Consider the following 21,593-nt stretch of genomic DNA (forward strand, 5'->3'; position numbering starts at 1 on the left):
CACCTGCATTTATTAACATGCAGTCACCTTTTAACCTAACTTCATGCCTAAAGGTGTTTTACAAGTTTGGAGCCATAGCTTTTTATATTAATAAATTAACAGAATACAATTGTCTTGAAAAATCCATTCTAGATACTTACAAATGATTCATATAACTGCCAACCGCCAAATCAAGAAAGCAGGTAATCCCAGGTATTTGGGAATAATTAGAAGGTGTGAAAAGATGGGACTGTAAAAATTCAGTAAGTTATTTTAACTTAAGTAGCTGAATAAACAGAAAACCTTCTTTGGAGCTCATCCAAAAAGATATATACCTTTTTTTTTTCGGCAGTAACTTAAGTTATGATTGAATCTTTCAATCTTTATACTTGTCATCCCCAGTACATATAGATTAACCACAAACCTGCTTTCTCAAGTAACAAACAGTAATAATTAAAGAACACACAAAAGCATCAAGGACCAAATGACTACTAAAGAATTTCCAACTTACTCAAAATACCTTTTTAAAAATCCATTTATTGTGGGGAAGAGAAAGAGAAAAGGAGAAAAGGCTGGGGTTTGTGCCAAATACTTACGCTGACTTTGGGCTGAGAAGGCAAAGTCCCACTTGCCTTCATGGTGCTCACTAGCTTGTTGAACGCAGTCATGTCACCATCTTTTTTGAGCTGTCGATTGCTGGTTACAGCATTCAGCGTCTCCTCTAAGTGTTCTGCCATGAAGGGAGTAGAATTCTTCACTTGTTGGTCCACCTTCAAGCCCTTGAGCCCTGCTTCTACCTCTTCCACTGAAAGCACAACCCCTGAATGTGCTGAAAGGTTAAGAAAGTCCCGGTTAAGCCAAGCAAAGGAATATGAGGTAGGAATTCTCTTTGGCTACCATGATAGTTAAGGTGAAAAATAAAAAAGGCTGACACCAAAAACAGACAATCTGAAGACATTAAAATCACTGTTACTCAGTGGGAATAAGGCCATAATTGCGCATTTAGTAAGAGATGGCATAATAACCTAAAATGTTTAGGTGACAGAAACTAGGGGACCACAACTGCGGTGCTATGGTTTAAGACTTGATAAGGTCCTGCTGCACATCCTGCAGGAGGATCTCTATAATGAGTGTTCTGGAGACTTGTTACCAGGGACAGGAATCCCAGCTAGCCCAACATCAGCAAGACTGCTACCAGCCACTATGGTTATTATATCACTAAGGTTTTATGTTGAGGGCTTACAACCTAAGCAAGAGCATGGCAGAAAGATGTGAGAAGCTAAGTTATGCTGAGGACTACAACATTCACTGGTGTTATAATTAGGCTCTAGGTAAGAAGGACTTGGTGGAAAAGTTCTTATTATAGGGCACACTGACTACCAAGTTCTCAAAGTGGTGGTACTGTCTGATAAAGTTTTTTCAAGAACATTAAACAAAACCCTATTTAACCATTTAACTTTTGATGAAATAGTATGTTAGATTTAACTGCCTTAAGACAGCACTCAAGCTTTTTCAGACACCTAAAGCAGACTCTAATAAACACTTACAGCTCTCTTTTAGTTTTTCTTTATTTGCAGAAAGGCTGGAAAGAAGAGGTTTTAAATCCACTTTGGCTTTCTGTAGCATTTCTAAAATATCCACTTTATTTTCAGCATGGTCTTCCAATGGTATAGGAGCAAAATAATTCCCCGAATTCTGTCCAGGGGAGAAGATGGCTTGCTCCAGACCTAATATTGCAAATAAATATATTCATAATTAATAGTCCCAATAAAGCACAGAAATATATCTTCAATATTATTGAAAGGACACAAATTGAAGACTTTTTTTTTTGTACCCAAAGACCCTTTAACCCTAATGGACCCCTGACTCAAATGAAGGAAGAATGAATAATGTTAGAGAAAATTCAAGTCTTTGTCTAAGACCAGAATCTGAAGCCATTTTACCTGCAAGTCTCTCCAGTTCTTCATGGGGCGTTGACCCAAGACTACTGGACCGGCTTCCAGATCGGCTCGGGTTAGAGAACCACCTACTGAACCGACTGGCAGAGACTGACCCTTCTCCTAAAACATCTTCTATCATCTAAAGGGAAAAACAAAAAGAGCTAAGATAATAGTTCCTAGGTGAAAAAAGACAAGGAGGTTCAAATTTTAAGAAAGGGCCACTTACTTTGAAACTTCCTTTGAAGCAGTTGACCTGAAGGTAAACACCCTCAGAATTTAGGATTTTGAAAATCTTTAATTTTTCTTCCCCTCCTGGGTCATTTCTGAGTAACCCAAACTTGGGCATAATCAACCACATACTTTGTAAGAATATAAAAAAGCAAAACCCCTGGGCCACAGAAAATGTTTTAGTTTTCTATCCTTTGCCTCATTAGAAATTCCATGAATTACTGAGTGTTCTTAGAGTAGAGGTCCCCAACCGCCAGGACCGTGGACCTATATTGGTCTGTGGCCTGTTAGGAACTGGGCTGCACAGCAGGAGGTGAGCAGCAGGCATGAGCAAAGCTTCATCTGTATTTGCAGCCGCTCCCCAGTGCTAGCATCACTACCTCAGCTGTACCTCAGATCATCAGGCATTAGCTTCTCATAGGAGCACCGGTCCCTGGTGCCAAAACGGTTGGGGATCGCTGTCTTAGAAGACAATTTCAAAATCAAAATCAGCACCAGGAGTGAAGCATTTCATTGCCAAGCTGATGAGTGGCCCTCAACTAAACATCAGGTATGGAGAGCTGATGAAAGAAAATCCTTGCTTCCAACATTCTTACGGTTGTAATAAACATCGTAAAATTCAATGCTGATAATTTCAGAAGCCAAGAGCTAAACAATAGAGCTCATAAAGATCACAATTCCAAATCAAGTTCAGAAAGTGTCAGAATGTGAAAGATATATTTTTAACTGATTTCTATTATCTGTTTGAACTTAGTGGAAAGAGTTTTCAAGTGCTTGTTTTAAATCTGACTTCTATGGTTTTCGGCTTAATTATAAGGCCAACTAAAGGATGCATTATGATCAGAAATAATTTCTTCAATACTATTTCATAACAGTAATTTCTGTTACCAATCCTTCTTAAAAACTAGATTTAAACATTTTTAGTTTTCAATTCTACCCTATCATAAATCCAGTTAAACATTCAAATTGATCTTTATGCAGTGTTATCAATATTTATAAAAGACAAGATAAAGCAAACATCCAAAAATGAGGCATATCCTTCAAAATGAGGCATAAACTTTCACTTCTATACCCATAATAAAAACAAAACACATTTTCCCCTAACTGGTACATGTATGACAGAGTTAGTGACTGTTTTATCTTAAGTGTGGAACCCAGAATTTCCAAAGTTCGGCAGTGGAAGGTTATATCCTTTTTATCTGGATGAATTTTCTCATAATACATACCCAAATTAAGCCACAAAATACTTCTCTTGAACACAAGACTAATGGATTTTAATTCAAGACACTAATTTGATTATTTGTGGTACTTCGATTTTCTGAGGTATTAGTTTCAATCAGAGGTCACTTGCAGAATCTCACACCTTTATTAATGCTGACTTTTAAGTGCACTAATTTTGCAATAATTAAAGTATAAGAGAAGTATGAGTGATGTGGCACTGTGAAAAATTGGGAATTGTACCCAAGATACAATCACCTTAGTGATAAATAGGTATTTTATAAGCAACTAAAAGCTACAGCTATTAAAAGTATTTTAATGTTGAAAAATTTGAAATGAGCAAAAATGGCTTTACATTTTAATCACTTCCTCTGATCATACTGTATAGGAAAAAAATCAGAAAATACACAGGAGGAACATGAAAAAGTAAATAAAGGACATGAATATAAAGTATCTGGACATTTTCTAAACATATGGCAATAAGTGTTGAGAAAGTCGTTTCCATATTTTGATCAGTTACAAAATTTGTTTCACTACGAGAAGTTTTATTATAGCTGAACCATAAAAAGTAGAAACAAAGTTACTTTTACACACATTTACTGGAAATGCCCATGTCAAGAAACTGAAACATTTTAAACTTGAAAAGAATCCTTAAGAGTTTATCTAGTCATTCATTTTTACCACAGAGTGAGCTGGGATGCTCTAACAGCAGTAGTGCCCCCTCCTGCTCCCTGGAGACCTGGACCCATAGCTCTGACTTCTTGGTCAAGACATCCTCTGCTACATCCTTGTCAGCCAACAACTGGTCGAGAAGAGGACCCTGTGAACTGTATTTTGGTACGTTTCAGCTGCTCTTTCTAGACTAGATTTTTAATAGCATTTTTATGGTAACCTATATGACTGTTAGTCTGGTCCTTTAAACAAAGGTCACTTACACAAGTCATATCCTAAGATTAAAATTATTATTCTGATTATCAGATATTTTTACTCTAACAATTACTAGGTTTTATTAATGCTTTTATTACTTTCCACTTTTATGGACATTTCTATAGTTTTTTATTTGTTTCACTGTAGTTGATTTTTTTGGGGATTTCTAATGAATGTATTTAAGGCTATACATTTTTTTCTAAGCATATTTTTGATCATGTCGCCAAGGGTTTTCTATATCAAGTTCCTGTTCATCATTCTAAATAGTTTAGGATTTCTGTTTTGATTTTTTCATTCAACATAAGCACCTGTTATGTGTCAGGCACTGTAGGAAAAGTTGCATTATACCCAAAATAAACTTACTTTTATTTAACTTAAATTATTTTCATATGTGATCCAAATTTTCAGTTTGTACAGATTTTTGTGACTGTCAACTATATATTACGATACTGGTAAATATAGCCTACAAATACAGATATAATTCTATTAATACTCAGCATTTGTGGAACTGGCTAAGTGTCACGTACTATTTCAGGCACTTTATATAACATTTGTTAAATGATACTGAAATCCTATATAGCCTTTCTTATTTTTCCCAACTGACTGCTCATTTTCTGAGCATTGTATTAGAATCTAGCTGGTTATATGGCATATCAGAGCTTGTTTTTACTGATCTCAGTTTTGCTTTTAAATGAATGTTATAGTATATACACCTTAATGAGCCATACCTCCATGAAAATCATGGACAGACTTCCTAGCCAATATCTACTGCTCAGCATTAACCAAGTTTTGGTTGAGGGTGAGAGCCAAAAACTAAGAAGGTGCTGAGATCCTATTCTTCAATTTTATGGTTTAGAGGAAGTATAGTTAAGGAGAATTAAGAGCAAAAACTATTAACTGAAATTGCATAAATCAGAATTCAGTTTCTACCACTTAACAGCTGTGACTTTGGACAAGTTATTTAAACCTCTGTGCCTGTTTTCTCATCTATAAAATGGAAACAACAGTAAGCTAACTTATAGGTGTTTTTTGAGGATTAAATGAAATTACTGGGGTGACACTGGTTAATAAAATTATATGTTTCAAGTTTAAATGAATGTATTTAAACAATCAGCACTGTATGTGTTACCTAGTATTAAAAGATTAGCTTTGAATTCTTCCTCTGCCTTGACACACAGGTAAGTTTTTAGATGCTCACATTTAGAGCCAAGTATAGGCCTCTAAATTTTGACCCTTTGTTATGAAAACTTTTTACAATGAAATTTCCATCTGTCTTCAAAGAGAATGCAAAAAAAAAAAAAGTCACTAAACACAGTTGGTTTAAAAAAAAAAAAATACTGTCCCCTCAAAAGCTAAGAATTTGAGAGGACCAGTTTTATATCAAGTAAATTAAGCTCACGACTGACTGTGACCCTTCTCCTCCTAACGAGCCACGGACTATTGTCTAGCTAGTGAGGTATCTGGGTAGGAAACGTATAGTTAAAATTGCTATTACAACTTAAGGAACAAAACCATGCAGTTGCCAGTTGATTTGAAGCTATACTCCTCATGTTCCTGAATAGTGCTATAGAGAAGTACAGTCCTGGACCATGCTGGTCCATACAGAGATAAGTTCAGAGAGTGAGAGTAAACACTTAGAAACTTTTATAGCAATTTGTCATTACTGTGACATTTGTACTTTAAAGTATTGGTCCTCAGTGGATTGGAAATATAACATGGGCCCTCACCAAAGAGAATTTAAGAAGTACTGCCCTAGAAGTCATCTGTGGCCTTGTACCTATCAGTGCTATGCAGGGTCTGTTCACCTTTTCTGGGTGGCTATCTATTGGGGACTGGGGCAGGGGGCAGGCAAATGAGAAGGGAGACAGGCCAATGTTGCCTGCTCTGTTGTGCCCAGTTTTGTCTGCTCATGCACTAATCAAAAAAGGAGCAGGTATAGTTAAGCAATAGAGTCGTTTAAGTCAAATGCCTTGAACTGTCAATTTAAAGGAATGGTCAAACTTACTAGCTGTTTTGGGGGCTGTAAATGGGACATCTGGAATGTACAGATGCTTTTGGTCAAATGATTTTTAAATTCTATTTTATCAGAGTTCTATGCACTCTTTCAGCAACCACAGGAAACCTCATTTCTGTGTATGCAGGCCACGGGTAGATGTCCCCCCCCAGATATGACGAGGCTATATTAATCCTTAAATGGCTGAGGGGATAGGCACAAGGTCAGGTAGCAAGTAAAAATTTGGGATATCTTACTGTTTCTACTTTAAAAGCTAAGAAAGACTGGACCTCAACAGTTCAACAGCAACACTGATACTATCCCAAGTTCCTTTGCACTAAGGGTTTTCAGAACCACATCACACAGGTACCACCTAACCAGCCACCTTTACCCAAGGAATGCAGATCAGCATGACACCAATCATCAGTTATAAAATCCACCTCCACAGTAAATCTTTACGACAAACATTTAACTACTTAAAAATTAAAGCAGACAATGTTCTTAAATATATGAATTCTTAGTCCAATGCTACCAGCCTGGAAAAAGAGTTAACATGTATAAAATTTTCACTTAAGTTACTTCTACTAAGACTCTCAAAACAAAGCCAACAAAAATTCAAATGAGTTATTAAAATTCAAAACTTCAAAAAAGAGTTTATGCTTAAAAATTAAGGAAAAAAGTCAAAACGAAAACAAAAACAAACCCTAAAGCATCTAGAAAAACAATACTTTAAAAATAGTATCTTAAAGACTCAGGTCAAATTTAGCCATATAGTTGCATATTCCGTGTGTATAAGTGTGCTGCTACACTCACCGAGGCCAAGCATGGCACCTTATCAAGGTTAAAGAACTCATTAAAATCAAATTCTCCTGGGGACTGCTCAGGCAAGACGGCATCCCTTGGCACTTCCTGATCAGCAGCAGGTTCCTGTGCGAGGATGACCTCCACCTCATCCTCTTCAGCCACTCCACCATTGCACTCGACTAGGCCTGAAAGCAAAACCAAAAACGGTCTGATCAAGCAAGCTGCTCCAGACTTACTCTGTGGCCTCAGCCATCATCACACATGCAGAAGAGCCACAGATGACTTTAAAAGCAGACCTGTGTTGGTACAGTATTTGTAACCGTAAAACAGTTCCCTTCCTGTGAGAGATAGAGGAGGAAAAAAGCCTTAACAAGCCAGAACACAAACATGATGGGAGAGAGATTGCTGTCCCTCCTTCACCCATTCTCCAAGTTTTCTATAGTGGATTCTTTTTCTGATAGGATTTTTTTTTTCAATGATGATCTTTGCAAGTCCCTTACTGCTTAAAAATGAAACCAAATTGATTTGACTCTGTCTTCACACAAACATCTGCACCACCATTTTAGAGTTCAGCAATTTAAAGCATTTATGTGAAACCTACCATGAGGGCAATTTTCACTTGCCTACAGTTTGGTTATAGATCAACCTTCAGGGCAAAGCCCAAATTTTACCTCCTATGGGAAGCCTTCCTTGCTTACCTATTTTTATCCTACCCTGCAAAATTGATCACTGCCTTCTCTATAACAGTTGTTCTGAGTACTTATACTGTAGTATAGTAACTGTCTGGTGAGACTAAGCTGAGGGCAGGTAACCTGCTCTAATCAGCTTCGTCTTACTCTGTAGTGCCTGGTACTCAGTAATGTTTGCTTGTTAGGATGAGAAGGTAAGGTATAAGTGAAGCTACCAAGAACTAATGTTTAAAAAGCCAGAGGATGGGCAAAAAGCAAAATCCTTAGCCTATAAAAATATCTTTTTCTTTCTTTTAAATAAGTATACTGAGAGATACTAGGCATTCAACTTTTGAAGAACAGAACTCTCAAATCTCCACGTTGCAAAAGCAGCTATATAAAAGCTGCCTGAAGTTTCAGGATCACAACAGACATTAAGTCCTACAAGAAAAAAAGCATCAAAGTCCCTTCTGGACCCATCCCTTCTCAAAGTCCCCAACAGTTACCACAGTCTTGGTATTAATCAGCCAGGATATTATAGAACAAGGGAGGTTAATCATCTGCGCCATCATTCCAATAACACTTCAGAGAGCAAAGCAGAGGACTACAACAACTGAGAGGTTTAGTGGCTTGCTTACCCAAGGTCTCAATACAAGTAAGTGGTAGCTTCAACCCCAGAATGCCCACCAATGCTCTTCCACACCATGCTGTGTTTGTAAAGCAGCACTGCTCCTCCACAGAGAGAACCCTGAGCCTTCTGAGGGCCTAAGGTAACCAGTGAGATGGATTTTGTGAGCCATGAAGCAATGGTCTCTCCAGTGGTCAGCACATGCTTACTGCCAACCACCAGAGGCAAATGCTAGTCCTTCAAAGACTGACATTTAAACTAAAAAGACTGCTTTGGTAGAGGCATTTTTCTTACTTTACAAAGAAACTAAGCCCTAAAAAAGTAAGCATCCTAATAATCTAATCAATGCCAAGTTTGTGTCCTTTCCACTATAGTAGTGCTTCTCTCTGACCCATCTTGCCCACTAGAACCTGCCTGCCTATTGCAGGACTGACAAGCAACATACATTTTGCTGCAGTTTTGTTTCCCAACTTAAAGATTGAGTTAGACAAGTCTATACATGGCTCATACATTTACAAAAAAAAACCTTTAATATTTTTCCTATTCACTTTAATTCTGTGTTGAGACACAGAATGAATGGCTTTTACAAGCCGCAAGAGTGTCCTGCATGCAATTTTAAGCAGCTTCTGGCTCTCTATAAAGCAGACTGGGCCCGACAACTGAGAGTGGGTACAAGTAGGGAGGAATATGCACTAGCAGACAAACATAGCTGGCCATTTGCTAGATTCAAAAGTCAGGGACCTAGGAAACACAACTAAGGGCAAGTTTTATCACATTTCAGAATAAGCATATACTTTCATTAAAGAGAACAGAAATTAAAATTTTATTTTCTATTGATGGAGAGTTTTAACCATTTCCTTGTTCTACATAATTTTTTTCTGGTTAGAAGTGTAATACATATTCAAATTGTTTCATTCATCACCATATATAAATGATCTAGCATTGGGCCCTGTATAGAGTAGGTGCTCAATACGTATGTTTTAAAATTATGCAGGCAAGTAAAATGTTTGTCTTGTTCAATGCTATACTCCCAACATGTGCCTGCCAAGAACTGCCACATAAGTTCAGTGGAAAGCTGGAATACAGAAACAAAAATGGACTAAAAGGCACTCATCATCCCTCCCCCTCCTTTCATTCTTATAGCCAAGATGAAACTATGGAGTACCTGTTATTTTAAGTATAGTAGCTAGGACAGCCTAGAGATCTTTTGCAAATAACTGATGGGGTCAATGAAGCAAGAACCCTGGATTCTACTTGAGGTTCTGCCATGAAACCTGTGTGACAGGGTCTTGGTTGTCGCCTGTCTAGGCCTGTCTCTCTCTGCACCTCTAAGGTAGGAGGTGACACCACTGATACATCTCACTCCTTTTGGCTCCTCCACTTGTTGATACAACAATGGCTGAAATTCAGATTCCATCTCAGTGAAGATAAACATGCTTTTCTCATCAGAAGCCTGATCTTTATCATTAGGAGAAAAGACCACACTTGCTGGTGCTGCTTTAGTCCAGTTGAGAATGAGACAAAGGCATATTTCAAAGGCATTTTAATAGCAAAGTCCCCCAAACTACCCATCAATTTCCTGCATCACCCTAGGGAAGGAAATAAGATAATGGTAATGTCTACTGTACTTTAAAGATTTGGGTGGGGGGGGAGACAAAATGATTTTTCTCTTTTCTTTCTCCTACATAAATCCCATTAGCTTATTTCTGTTTAAATGTTTTAGTCTTATAATTTTAAGGTGGCACTGATTAAACACTCATGTATTAAAATAGCTTTCCCCTTTCATTGCCTGATATCTGCCAAAAGGTTTTTTCCAACTAAACTTGAAGCCTGGAAGGAACTAGAACTTACTGAATAAGTGTCCACAAGAGGCTGAGCTCTGATGCGTGCATTTGATCTTCAATGTTAAAAGTAACCCTTAAAGTTAGGAAGCAGGCATTGCCTTCACCTTACAAAGAGGCTCACCTGTTAAAAGTTTTATCAGGTTACCCTTTTCCTCAGCAGCAGCCCCAGAACTTAAAACATAGGCTACTGCCCCGAAAATGACTAATGGGACCCCCGATCTGCACCAGGCACCTCTCATACTTTAGCTCTGGCTTCTTCAGTTTGGCAAGGAGGACACCTAATCTTATCTCATAGCTGAAAAAAATTGAGTTTGGGAGATGCCAAGTTACAATCAACTGACCTAGACAGGTCTAACACCATGAAGATGGACTCTGAAGTATAAAAGCATCTTGCTCAACTTTTCATTACTTACTTCCTCAGTGTCCACTGACAAGTCACTTAAGCCCCTTGTGCCTAATGTCTCATCTGTAAGATGGGCATAAAAGTACCTACCTTACAGAATTGTTAAAGTAGGATTATATAGACAAAATGCTTACCACTTTGACTAGTACATAAAGTGTGTTCAATAAATGAGACCCCTTATTATTTCTACCACATTTCTTATCTCTGGGGAACCCTTTCGTGTACACAGGGCTCGTAACAGGGTAATGTGAGATGTTCCTGTTTAGCACTGGAGGCAGAACAAGTTGAGGAGACAGTATAATATATGCCTAGTAAATTCACACTTAGGAAGCAGTTTTAAAATCAGGCTGCAACATTAAAAACGTGCTACTTCCTAACAACTGCTACCCATTCCTAAATATACAATTATAAGTGCATCTCATATTAGAACAGTGGGCTTCCCTCCCAAACTTTTTGCGAACCTTCCTTCACAGAGGCTGTCCGTCGCCTTGTTCTTTTTCTCCCTTTGTGATCTTCTTCCAATATCTTATCATCAAAGCCAGTCAGCTCAATGGTTTCAGACTGACTTGTGGGTCCAGCTGAGAACCATTCTGGTTCTTCTTCTGTGTAGGAATCATTTCTTCTACGCTCACCAAAGACACGCTTACTATCCCCAAACTCCCTCTGGAAAATACATAATTGAGATTAAAAAATAAGATTCTAGTTAAGGCATTTCTACTCTAAGCAAGGCCCTGATGAATTAAGTAATGTTCAATAGTACAATGAAAATACTATACCAGAGACTTGAATCCCCTCCCCACCCCCACCCACCCAGCTCTCTATTGCTCTCTATCTGGCTTAAGAATGAGCTGTGTTCATCTGGGATCTCAAAGTAACCTGGTATAAACGAAGTGAATATCGAGTTCCTAAGTACACAAGGTGCCAAAGGATCTAGAAGACAAACCCTGAAACGCTTGTCCTTGTAGTCCCTCTCTCGATCTCTGTCTCTCAAGTCCCGCAGGTCCTTATCACTAAGACGGTGATCCTTCTCAAAGGTCCGAGAAGAGATTATCCTCCCACTGCCAATCCTTCGTCCACCAAGCAGGCGAAGCCCATCGCTGTCTTTCTCCAGTGGGCTTCCTGAGCGCCGAGAGCTAACAGCAGCTGTCACGTGGCAGCCCCCTCCAAAGCTTCGTCTCTGTGGGCTGAGAACAACATCTAAGTCATCTTCTTTCACGCGCTCTCGTGGATCTGGAAAGATGCAAAAAATAGAAAATTACGCAAACCAGCAAGGGTATTTTTTCTTTGTAGGTGGTATGTCCATGATTGGTGGTGGTGGGGTATTGGAAAAGAGTCACCACTAAAAACAGCTACAGAGTAAGACATATATTACATATTTAAATAAGACTGAGCCTTTTGCTTTTTCTCTTTGGAGCAATATACTTCATCATAAATGATTTTCCATGATTAGTCTCCACAATCCCTTGATTTTGACCAAGTCCTTATCTATGTAATTAGTAAATGTTTTGTCAACTAATAAACTATAGTAGGTGTCAGTATTTGAAAAAATAACTACTTAAAAAGTTAAAGTGTCTCTTCCACAAATAGTAATGAACAGTTGGATATCCATATACAAACGAATGAACTTGAACCCACACCTGGTACCATATACAAAAATTATTCAAAATGGATCATAGGTCTAATGTAAAACTTTAAACTATAAAACTTCCAAAAGTTATACCTGAAACTAATATAATATTGTATGTCAACTTTAATTTAAAAGTAAAAAAATTGCTTAAAAAATAAATTAATTAAAAAAAAAAAAACAACAGAAAAAACTTCTGGGAGAAAATAAAGGAGGAAATATTTGTGACACTGGGTTAAGCAAAGTTTTCCTAGGCACGACACACCAAGAGCACAATCTCTTTAAAAAATAATAAAATGGAAAAAGATAAAATGGGCTTGAGCAAAATTTAAAACCTTTGCTCTTGGAGGGGTATACAGTGTTCTCACCTTAATGTCACTGATAGGTTCTGCAATTTAAGTGAAACAATGTATAATTAAACCAGTTTTACCAAATGCTAACTGATATAAACCAAAGTTAAGTTCCTATGGCATATCATCAATGTTGCAAGGAAACAATGTTGAACGAAATCAAAATATCTGAGAACCTGGTACACTGTTCAGAGAATGCAAAAACAAGCCACGGACTGGGAGAAAATATTTCAAAGCACGTATCTGATAAAGGACCTGTATCTAGTACATATAAAAACTGAAAAAACAATCCAATTAAAAAATGGACAAATGGTTTCAACAGACACTCTGCCAAGGAGGATACATGGATGGCAAATAAGCACATGAAAAAATATTTAACATCATTAGTCATTAGGAAAGCTTAAATTAAACCATGTGATACCACTGCACACTTTTTAGAATGGCTAAAATCAAAAAGACTGACCATTTCAAGTGCTGATGAGGATCTGGAGCAAGTAGAACTCTCACACACTGTTGTAAAATGGTATAACTGCTTTGTAAAATAGCCTGGCAGTTTCTCAAAATGTTAATCATACATCTACTATAGGACTCAGCGATTCCACTTTTGGGTATTTACTCAAGAGGCAAGAAAGTATATGTCCATACAGAGACTTGTACATGAATGTTCATAGTTTTGGTTAACAGTCAAAAACTGAAAACAACCCAAATGCTGCAGCTATGCCACCCTGAACACGCCCGATCTCATCTGATCTCGGAAGCTAAGGAGGGTCGGGCCTGGTTAGTACTTGGATGGGAGACCACCTAGGAAGACCAGGTGCTGTAGGTGTAAAAAAAACAACAAAACCCCAAATGTCCATCAACAATGAACATAATGTGGCAAATTCATAAATGGAATACTACTGGGCAACAAAAAGGACCTATTTAATACACATAACAACAATGTGAATCTTAAAACAACTATTTTGAGTGAAAGGAGCTACACAAAAAGTGCATGCTGTACAATTCCATTTATATTAGATTCTAGGAAAAGTAAATTAATATATAGCGACGGAAACATGATCAGTGCCTATCTGGGTGCAAATGTGAGGAAAGGACTCATAGGAGTACTAGGGAACTTTTGGGGGTGATGAAAATGCTTATTACTTCGATTGCAGTTGCAGTTGCACAGGTGCATACACATATCAAAACATGAAATGGTACACTTTATGTGCAGTCTATTGTATGTCAATTATCTCAATGAAGGTGTAAGGAAAATAAACATGTGACTGCACATGCAAAAATTCTTCCCAGAAAAACCAGAAAACTTAAGATAAGTCCAAATGAGAAAAATCTCTTTTCTCTCACCAGAAACAGTTCCTAAAACATTTTGGCACGTACTTCTCCAGAATTTCCATGCAGTGTCTCAGTTTTTTCCAAAATATAATATGGATAGTTACATATAACTTGGTAAATACATCTCTAACATCTTTATAGTTGAACAATGTCATATTCATACATACTCAACCTATTTCTATTTCTATTACTAGACATTTAGGTTGCGTCTAAGTTTTCATCATTTTAACAAAGGCTGTGGCATATCTTTAATGATTTTGTTAGAATAAATTCTTTGTTCAAGGGACAGTACTGCACTAAGTGTACTGATAAGTTCTGTGTAGAAAGGTCTTATAGCTCAAACTAGAGTCATCCCTATCTTCTTTGCTGAATTCCAAATTTGTTTTATAATGGGTCATCCTCTCATCTCAAAAGGTGTTCTTCTTTTAACAAGTTCCTTGCCTAATTTTTATACTGCCAGGTCCCCATTTCACTCTGCGGTATCTTTTCTAGTTTAAAGGAATAAAGATATGGAAGACCAAACTTCACTTCATTCTCAAACCATATCTAAACCCTGTATTCAGATAATAATCCATTATGAATTAAGGATGGCCAAACTGATTTATACCTGAGGATTAGTTTCATATGAGACTACGCATAACAAGATTTCTAGCACAGCTTTATGCTCCTTACCACATCTAACTCAGTTATCCATGTCAGTGAAAGACATTGGTACTTTTAATTCAAAAGCACATAGCCTAATACAGTCTACTTGCTACTACTATACAAGAAAGCTATGATTTTACTCTGCTAATCAGGAGAAATCCAGCTGGTAAATCAGTTTCCTGATAAGACACATTTCTCCAAATGCATAAAACTCTTGTAGGTAAGAATGAAGCCGCAGCAAAGAGCATTGTCTCCAAAATTGCTGCCCCCACTTCTCAGTGACTGTGTGCTCACCTACTATCCTGCGCACCAGGGAAGGCCGGTCTGTATCCAACTCTTTCTTCACACTTTCCACTGGTGAGCTCCTCCCTGAAGCTGGGTAAAGAGAGGCATGCCACTTCTCAGGGTCCCAGACACCATCACTACAAGTCAAAGGGTACCAACAATTAGCTCTTGTACCCATGAACTAGATTATGTAGTCTAATTTCTGAACTTCAAATAGTAAGTTATGGAAACCCCTTTCCAATATAAAACTTCGTGGATGTCATCAGAATGGTTATATCTTTTAAAATGGAGAAAAAGAAAAAACTATTAATTCAGTAATACTTTGTTGTTGTTCACAATACACTAGTAGTCACTTGAAAACCAGTGGTCTGTTTACAATGAAACATCTAGACCATAAATCTCGGGGTGCATATAGATTATAGTAACTATGCCTATCCTCCATAAATACTGTTTACTTAGTTTACTAAAGATTACTTACTAGGGGAAAAAAAACAAACCTTAATTCTCTCACTAGAAGTAACTCCTGGAATGCTTGGTGTGTATTTTTTCATAATTTCTATGCAGTCTCACTTTTTCCCATGAGGAGGGCAGACAGCTCTTAAGAACCTAAAATGTGTGGTTTGGGTTTTATTCTGTTTCTCCCTCCCTAACGAGGGGGTGGCAGGTTGTACAGAGTGCAGAGAAGCTTTGGAACCCAGTAATCTTGGACCAAATTGTAGCTCTGTCATCACCAGGGACATCCTGGACAAGTTACTGAGCTATGCCCTTCAGACTTCTTCAGAAAGGACTTCTCCAGCCCCAGATCAGACCAGGCAGCACCACGCGCTAGCACTATGCACTTGTCTTTCACTGCTTGTAATGGCGGTAATGATAAACTCTTATGAGTATTTGACTGTATCCTTCCACAAACCAAAATTCCATGAAGGTAGTACTTGATAGCACTTGACAGTATTTGCCACATGGCAGGTACCAACTGAACATTTCTGGAATAAGTGAGTCAATCTCTCAGTCTCAAACTTCTCATGATAAAGGAGATATCAGCTATGTTCTAGTATGGCTGTGAGGATTGCTTAGAGTTTAAGAACCCAACAAATTTTAATTCTGAGAGAAGAGAAACAGAATGAGCAGCTCTTTCCTCTCTCTTATTTTCATTATTACCAGACACGATGTCTCTACTCAGAATAAAAGTGAATGTGTGTGTCCGAAATATTTTATGTGGAAAAAAAAAAAAAAGTTGTAATAAGAAAATTCAACTTGAGGAATAAAAAAAGCTTTACAGGTTTAATGGAGGAAAAAAAAAGATTATCTGAGACTTAACAAAAAACTCTAACCAACTGGAATAGCCATTATTCAAGTATCATTTTCATCAGAGGAAAGTGGTGAGCAGTCCAGATTTAGCAACCTCCTGAACAGTCTACATACAAAAGAGTATATCCATTCAACCAAGACATTAAAAATAATAGATGCTTTATGTTAAATGTGGGCCAATATGAACTATCTACCTCGATATTTAAGAAGTGACCTAAGTCTTAAGGTGACCACAAGAAGTGCAATGTAAGGTATTGTTAGATATTTACATACCATTTTTAGCTAGAGTCTTCTCAAACAAAAGCCTTCTACCTCTTCTGAAGGAGCCCAATATGCAAGAGGGCTAATCTGAATGACTCTTTTGTTTTGGGGAGTTGGATGGCGGGGTATAGATAAAAGGCTCAGAATCCTCCTGATGAGCCTACCCTTGGCAGACCCTTGAAGAAGACCCCTGAAAGCACAGTGCGAAAACCACTAGTAGAGAGAAAAGACCTTAGTGAGGACTCTTGTGTTCAAGTCTTATTTCTGCTTTCTGACTATGTGTGTCTGACCAAATCCTTTTCTAGTTTTAGCTTCTTCACCAGTTAGTAGAAAGGGAATTGGTTTAGTTGTCCTTAAGAGTCCCTTACAGCTCAAATTTTTGAATCAATGGTTTAAAGCTAAGTAATAATGAAACTGATGAAGACAATGCAGTGAGATGCTATTCATGTTCATATATTTATGCTGAAGCCCAATGTTAGTATCTTTGAAATCTCCCCACTCGTAATTCTACCAAAAAGCTCCAAAACAACACACTTAATTTACTAGTTCGATGTAATATGAAGCTAAATAGAAGTAATCCACCACCATACCTGTCGTATTTTTCAGAGAGGCACGAAGGCCTTTGTTTGGAATGAGGGCGTTCTTTTATATCCAAGAGCTCTTCCTAGAAAGAGAAATCAAATGGTGATTTTGAACAATGTTTTACACACTTTCAACTTATTTGTTTTCAGTAATTGTCTACCTTAAAAGCGCTTCACACAGTTTGTATTTACTTATAACCTGACTTGCTCTAGAAAGGACTGGAGTCAGTCAAGGTTCTCACAAGAAGCTCAAGCAGAACTGGCTAATAACAGTGATCGATTTCTTGATAAGACACATTTTTCTCATAAATTGCTGTCCAATAAAATATTCCAAAATACTGCTCATCAGGGCATGGAAGCTTCAGGCTCACATTAAAACTTCCATTTAATGTTACTCTTAAATGCATTAGATGCTAATTTACAAAGAGGTGTTTTATTTTATATACAGTGGAAGTTACTAGGAAAAAATAAAGCACTTAAAACAGCCATATACTATTTATCTGATTTGCCTGATTTCCCTATTTACTTTAGCCTTTGGACTCTGTATATATCTTTTTTTGATCCACTTAAGGGAACACTGCATAAGTCATGGTCTTACCCTTAAATAATTCAGTGACTATTTCCTAAGAATGAGCATATTCTTTCACAGTCTCTTATTTGTTCCCATGAGAGAATTAAGCCCTATAGAAAATAATTTGAGTGACTATATTTCTATTTTTCTAAGGATTACACTTGGCCAGGATGCATAGGAAAGAAGTGAATCCATTACATACAATGGATGCCTTAGGGCGTAAGGGTTTACTTCTGCAGAACCTGGTTGAGAAGAGCTGTCAGTTTTATATAACCAGTTATTAATAATACTTTTATCTAATCTACCCCTCCGGATTCCGATTTTGTCAACTGACCCAATAAAGTCCTCTATATTACTTTTTTTTAGCCTTCAACACAGGATCCAGTCTAGAATCAGATACTAGTTGCTGTGTCTCTTTGGTCTCTGACCTGGAACATTTCTACAACTTTTGTCTTTTATGGCATTGACATTTCTAAACAATACAGCTAATTTTTTTTTAAAGAGAACATTATTCATTATGGATTTGTCTAATGTTTCCTCACAATTAGATTCAGACTACCCATCCCTAGAGCAGAATACTAACCTAAGAAATGTGTCCATTTCAAAGCGTCACCTCTGAACACTCATGATGTCCATCTGCCCCTTACTAGTAATATTAACTTTGATCACTTGGTCAAGGTTTTCTCCAGTTTCTCTACTGTTCAGTTACTACTTTCCCCCTTGCAATTAATATGCAATCTGTGGGCAGATGCTTTAAAATCACCCAAATGTCCTGGTCTTCAACAAATTTTTCCCCTAAATTAAGCATCTATTGATGATATCTGAACAAACCTATCTTGATTTCTAACTCTAGGCCTCTCTGCACATTTACAAGTTAGCACTTGGCATTCTATTTTAAATATAAACCCTTCCTTCTCTCTTATTTATTTACCTATTATTGGAATGGGCTCACAGATTCCTAGTTTTTCCAATGATCTGTAATTTATTAATGTCCATAATTATTTTGGTGCTCAAATTGTGAGCCTCTTCAAGACGGCTGCTATGTCTTTTTTACATGCCCCATCATTTTTTATTTTCTATCTTGAACCTATCCTGTCCTAGCTTTAGGGTCAGTCATTTTTCTGAGGAATCTTACTTCCTTTAAGTGGGGAATGGTATAAGAAACCAAGGTCGGGAAACTGGGTATCCTCATTTGCTTCTAGGCCCTTCCAGCAGAACCAGGGAGTATGTATACTTAAATATGCACATATTTATACACTAATATAAACATATCTGCTCATATACATGCATATAAACAAATACCATTGCCTCCTTTTTATATACATTTAAACATTTTCATAATGAAGTAAAAAAACCAATTCTCAAACTTTTAGTACTTTTACTTTTAGTAAAATGCTACAACTGCCTTGCAAAAAGGCATATATCACTGTGCTCTAACCTCTGCAATACCCCCCATTCGCACGCCTCACAACAGAAAACTTGCTGCTTCTTTGATCACTGCTTCCCTTGGGGTAAATATGAAGAGACAGATTTACTCTCTCAGCCTATAAGAATCATTGCATATAAGCATGCCATGAATTCATCCAGTCATCAGACACCTGAAGCAGCTTAAGGTTTTCTCCATGGCAGCAAAATGCACTAGAACCACATGACATTTTGGTTTTAAAACCTGAATATTAGGCATTTGCATTTATTTAAAATTTATGATTGTCTTTTTCTTCTTTTTTTTTTGGCTAGAAATACTTAGAGAAATTTAGAAGTCTGAGATAAAACAGAATTCAAATTACAAGAAAATGTCTAGACACTGCTGAAAATTCTGAAAAAACTGTCAAAGCACTGACATACCACCTGCAAATCACTGGAAAGACCGGAGTCCAGTGAAATCTTCAGGGTAAATACGGTGTCAGACGTGCAGGGGTGACACAAATTTTGTGGTGGGAGAAAAGGGGGTGGGGTAGATGAACCAATAATAGTTATGATGCTGGCAGATATTACAATACAGAAATTCTAAGGACAGGAGGGCTTAAAATATTTTCCAATAGAAACAGGAAGGACGCTGCAATATAGAAAATTCTTATACACACACTATAGAAAAAAGACTGCAGAGCAAAAGCAATTTTCTGCTATTAGAAACAATCCATAGATTACGTATTCCCTTACTCCATCCTCAAATCCAAATATTAAACTAAAAACCCTATAGGGCACTAGTAAACCAAGGGCAATATATTTCATACTTAAATATGTATATTCTCAATATACAAAAGTTTCTAAACAATGAGGCTTTGTTTGAAATTTTTAAATCCAAAAGATAATAGGGAACCCAAGTGATAGGTGTTCTCTTTTACTACTATAGCTGTTTTTTGAAACTAATGTTATCTATTTATTTGGGAGTCAACTGGGAAAGGTTAACATTTTAAAACAGCCACAGTGTAGGAGTAAATGTTCTATTTGTGGGTATCAAAAAAAATTTTTTAAAAAGGTAACAAATAGCCTCACAAAGAGAGAAATGAGGAGATAAGGAGAGATGACAACTAAATGTAATATGCTATCCAGGATGAAATCCTGGAACAGAAAAAGGGCATTAGTTTAAAACTAAGGAAATAAGAACAAAGTATGGACTTTAGTTAATAACAATGTATTAACGTTGTTAATTGTAACAAATGTATCATACTAATATATTACTAATATGGATACTGAGTGAGGGACAGAAACTCTCTACTATGTTCCTAGTTTTTCTGTAAACCTAAAGCTGTTCTAAACAAGTAAGTTTACCTCTACCTCACACTAAAATTAACTGAAAATGTATCAAAGACCTAAATATAAGAGCAATCACTTTAAAATTCTTAGGAGAAAACATAGGTGTAAACCTTCATGACTACTTTGGATTAAGCAATGTTTCTTTGCTATGACAATGAAAGCATAACCACCAAAGGAAAAAATAGATAAACTGGACTTCAAATTTAGAAACTTTTGTGATTCGAATGACATTATTAAGAAAGTGAAAAGACAATCCCCAGAATAGGAAAAAGAATTTACCAATCATTATTTGTAGTCCTTCCTCATCTATAGCTTCACTTTCTGCAGTTTCAGTTACCCATAATCAACTGTGGTTCGAAATATTCAATGAAAAATTTCAGAAATAAACAATTCACGTTTTAAACCACATGTCATTCTGAGTAGCATGATGAAATCTCAAGCCATCCTACTTTATCCTGCCTGGGATATTAATCATCTCTTTGGCCAGCATAACCACTCTTTGTATAAGATATTCTGAGAGACCCCATATTCACATATCTTTTATTATAGTATATTGTTGTAATTGTTCTATTTTATTATTACTGTTAATCTTACTGTGCCTAACTTATAAGTTAAGCTTTATCATAGGTATGTATATACAGAAAAAAAAAACAGTACAATAGGGTTTGGTACTATTTGAAGTTTCAGGCCTCCTCTGCGGATAAGGGGGGGCTACTGTATCTGATAAGGGTCTAGTATCCAGAATAAAGAACTTGTACAACTCAACAACAAAAGACAACAACCCAATTTAAAAACAAGTAAAAGAATTCAATAGACTTTTCTCCAAAGATACACAAATGGCCAACAAGCACATGGAAGATGTTCAACATTGTTAGTCCACTGCCTCCACCTCCCTCCCATATTATTCCAGTATTCTTTGTTGAGTTTATATGCTTGGTATATACCAGATGTGAATACTCAAGCGACTGACTATACAAACTTGACAGACCTGCAGGAGCACAGGGTAGAGCGGTGACCAATTAATTACACACCAGCATTAACTATGTCAGCAGCACAATTTATGGTAGGGTACACTTGTAAATACAATGGCTAAAACAAAGCCCACTTGTCTATAGATGATGAGGAGCTACTTTCTTCAATAATAAGCTGAGAACTGGGAAAACAATTTTTGGACTGTAAAAGCTCCTGGGAATAACTTTAAGCATTCAGGTAAAACTATACTTACTGTTCTTGAGAGCGGGGCTTTT

At 37.0% G+C, this 21,593-nt stretch overlaps 1 protein-coding gene and 1 pseudogene across 5 annotated transcripts in view; one reads left to right on the top strand and one right to left on the bottom strand.

The window, feature by feature from the left end:
- EIF4ENIF1 (eukaryotic translation initiation factor 4E nuclear import factor 1) overlaps positions 1–21,593 on the bottom strand; it is a 41,522-nt gene that overhangs the window by 11,683 nt on the left and 8,246 nt on the right. For all 5 annotated transcript variants that reach the window (XM_039862041.1, XM_039862040.1, XM_039862037.1 and 2 more), the window contains exons 3-10: positions 17,028–17,101; positions 14,878–15,005; positions 11,576–11,862; positions 11,094–11,295; positions 7,099–7,274; positions 1,923–2,058; positions 1,527–1,706; positions 576–808 (exon numbers count right to left, since the gene is read on the bottom strand). In XM_039862041.1, the coding sequence (XP_039717975.1) occupies positions 576–808; positions 1,527–1,706; positions 1,923–2,058; positions 7,099–7,274; positions 11,094–11,295; positions 11,576–11,862; positions 14,878–15,005; positions 17,028–17,101 (1,416 nt within the window). The remainder of the gene's footprint in view (positions 1–575; positions 809–1,526; positions 1,707–1,922; positions 2,059–7,098; positions 7,275–11,093; positions 11,296–11,575; positions 11,863–14,877; positions 15,006–17,027; positions 17,102–21,593) is intronic.
- Positions 13,314–13,432, top strand: LOC120602058 (uncharacterized; annotated as a pseudogene).

This window comes from Pteropus medius, unplaced genomic scaffold (assembly GCF_902729225.1).
Source record: "Pteropus medius unplaced genomic scaffold, Ma_sr-lr_union100, whole genome shotgun sequence".
Lineage (NCBI taxonomy): Eukaryota > Metazoa > Chordata > Mammalia > Chiroptera > Pteropodidae > Pteropus > Pteropus medius.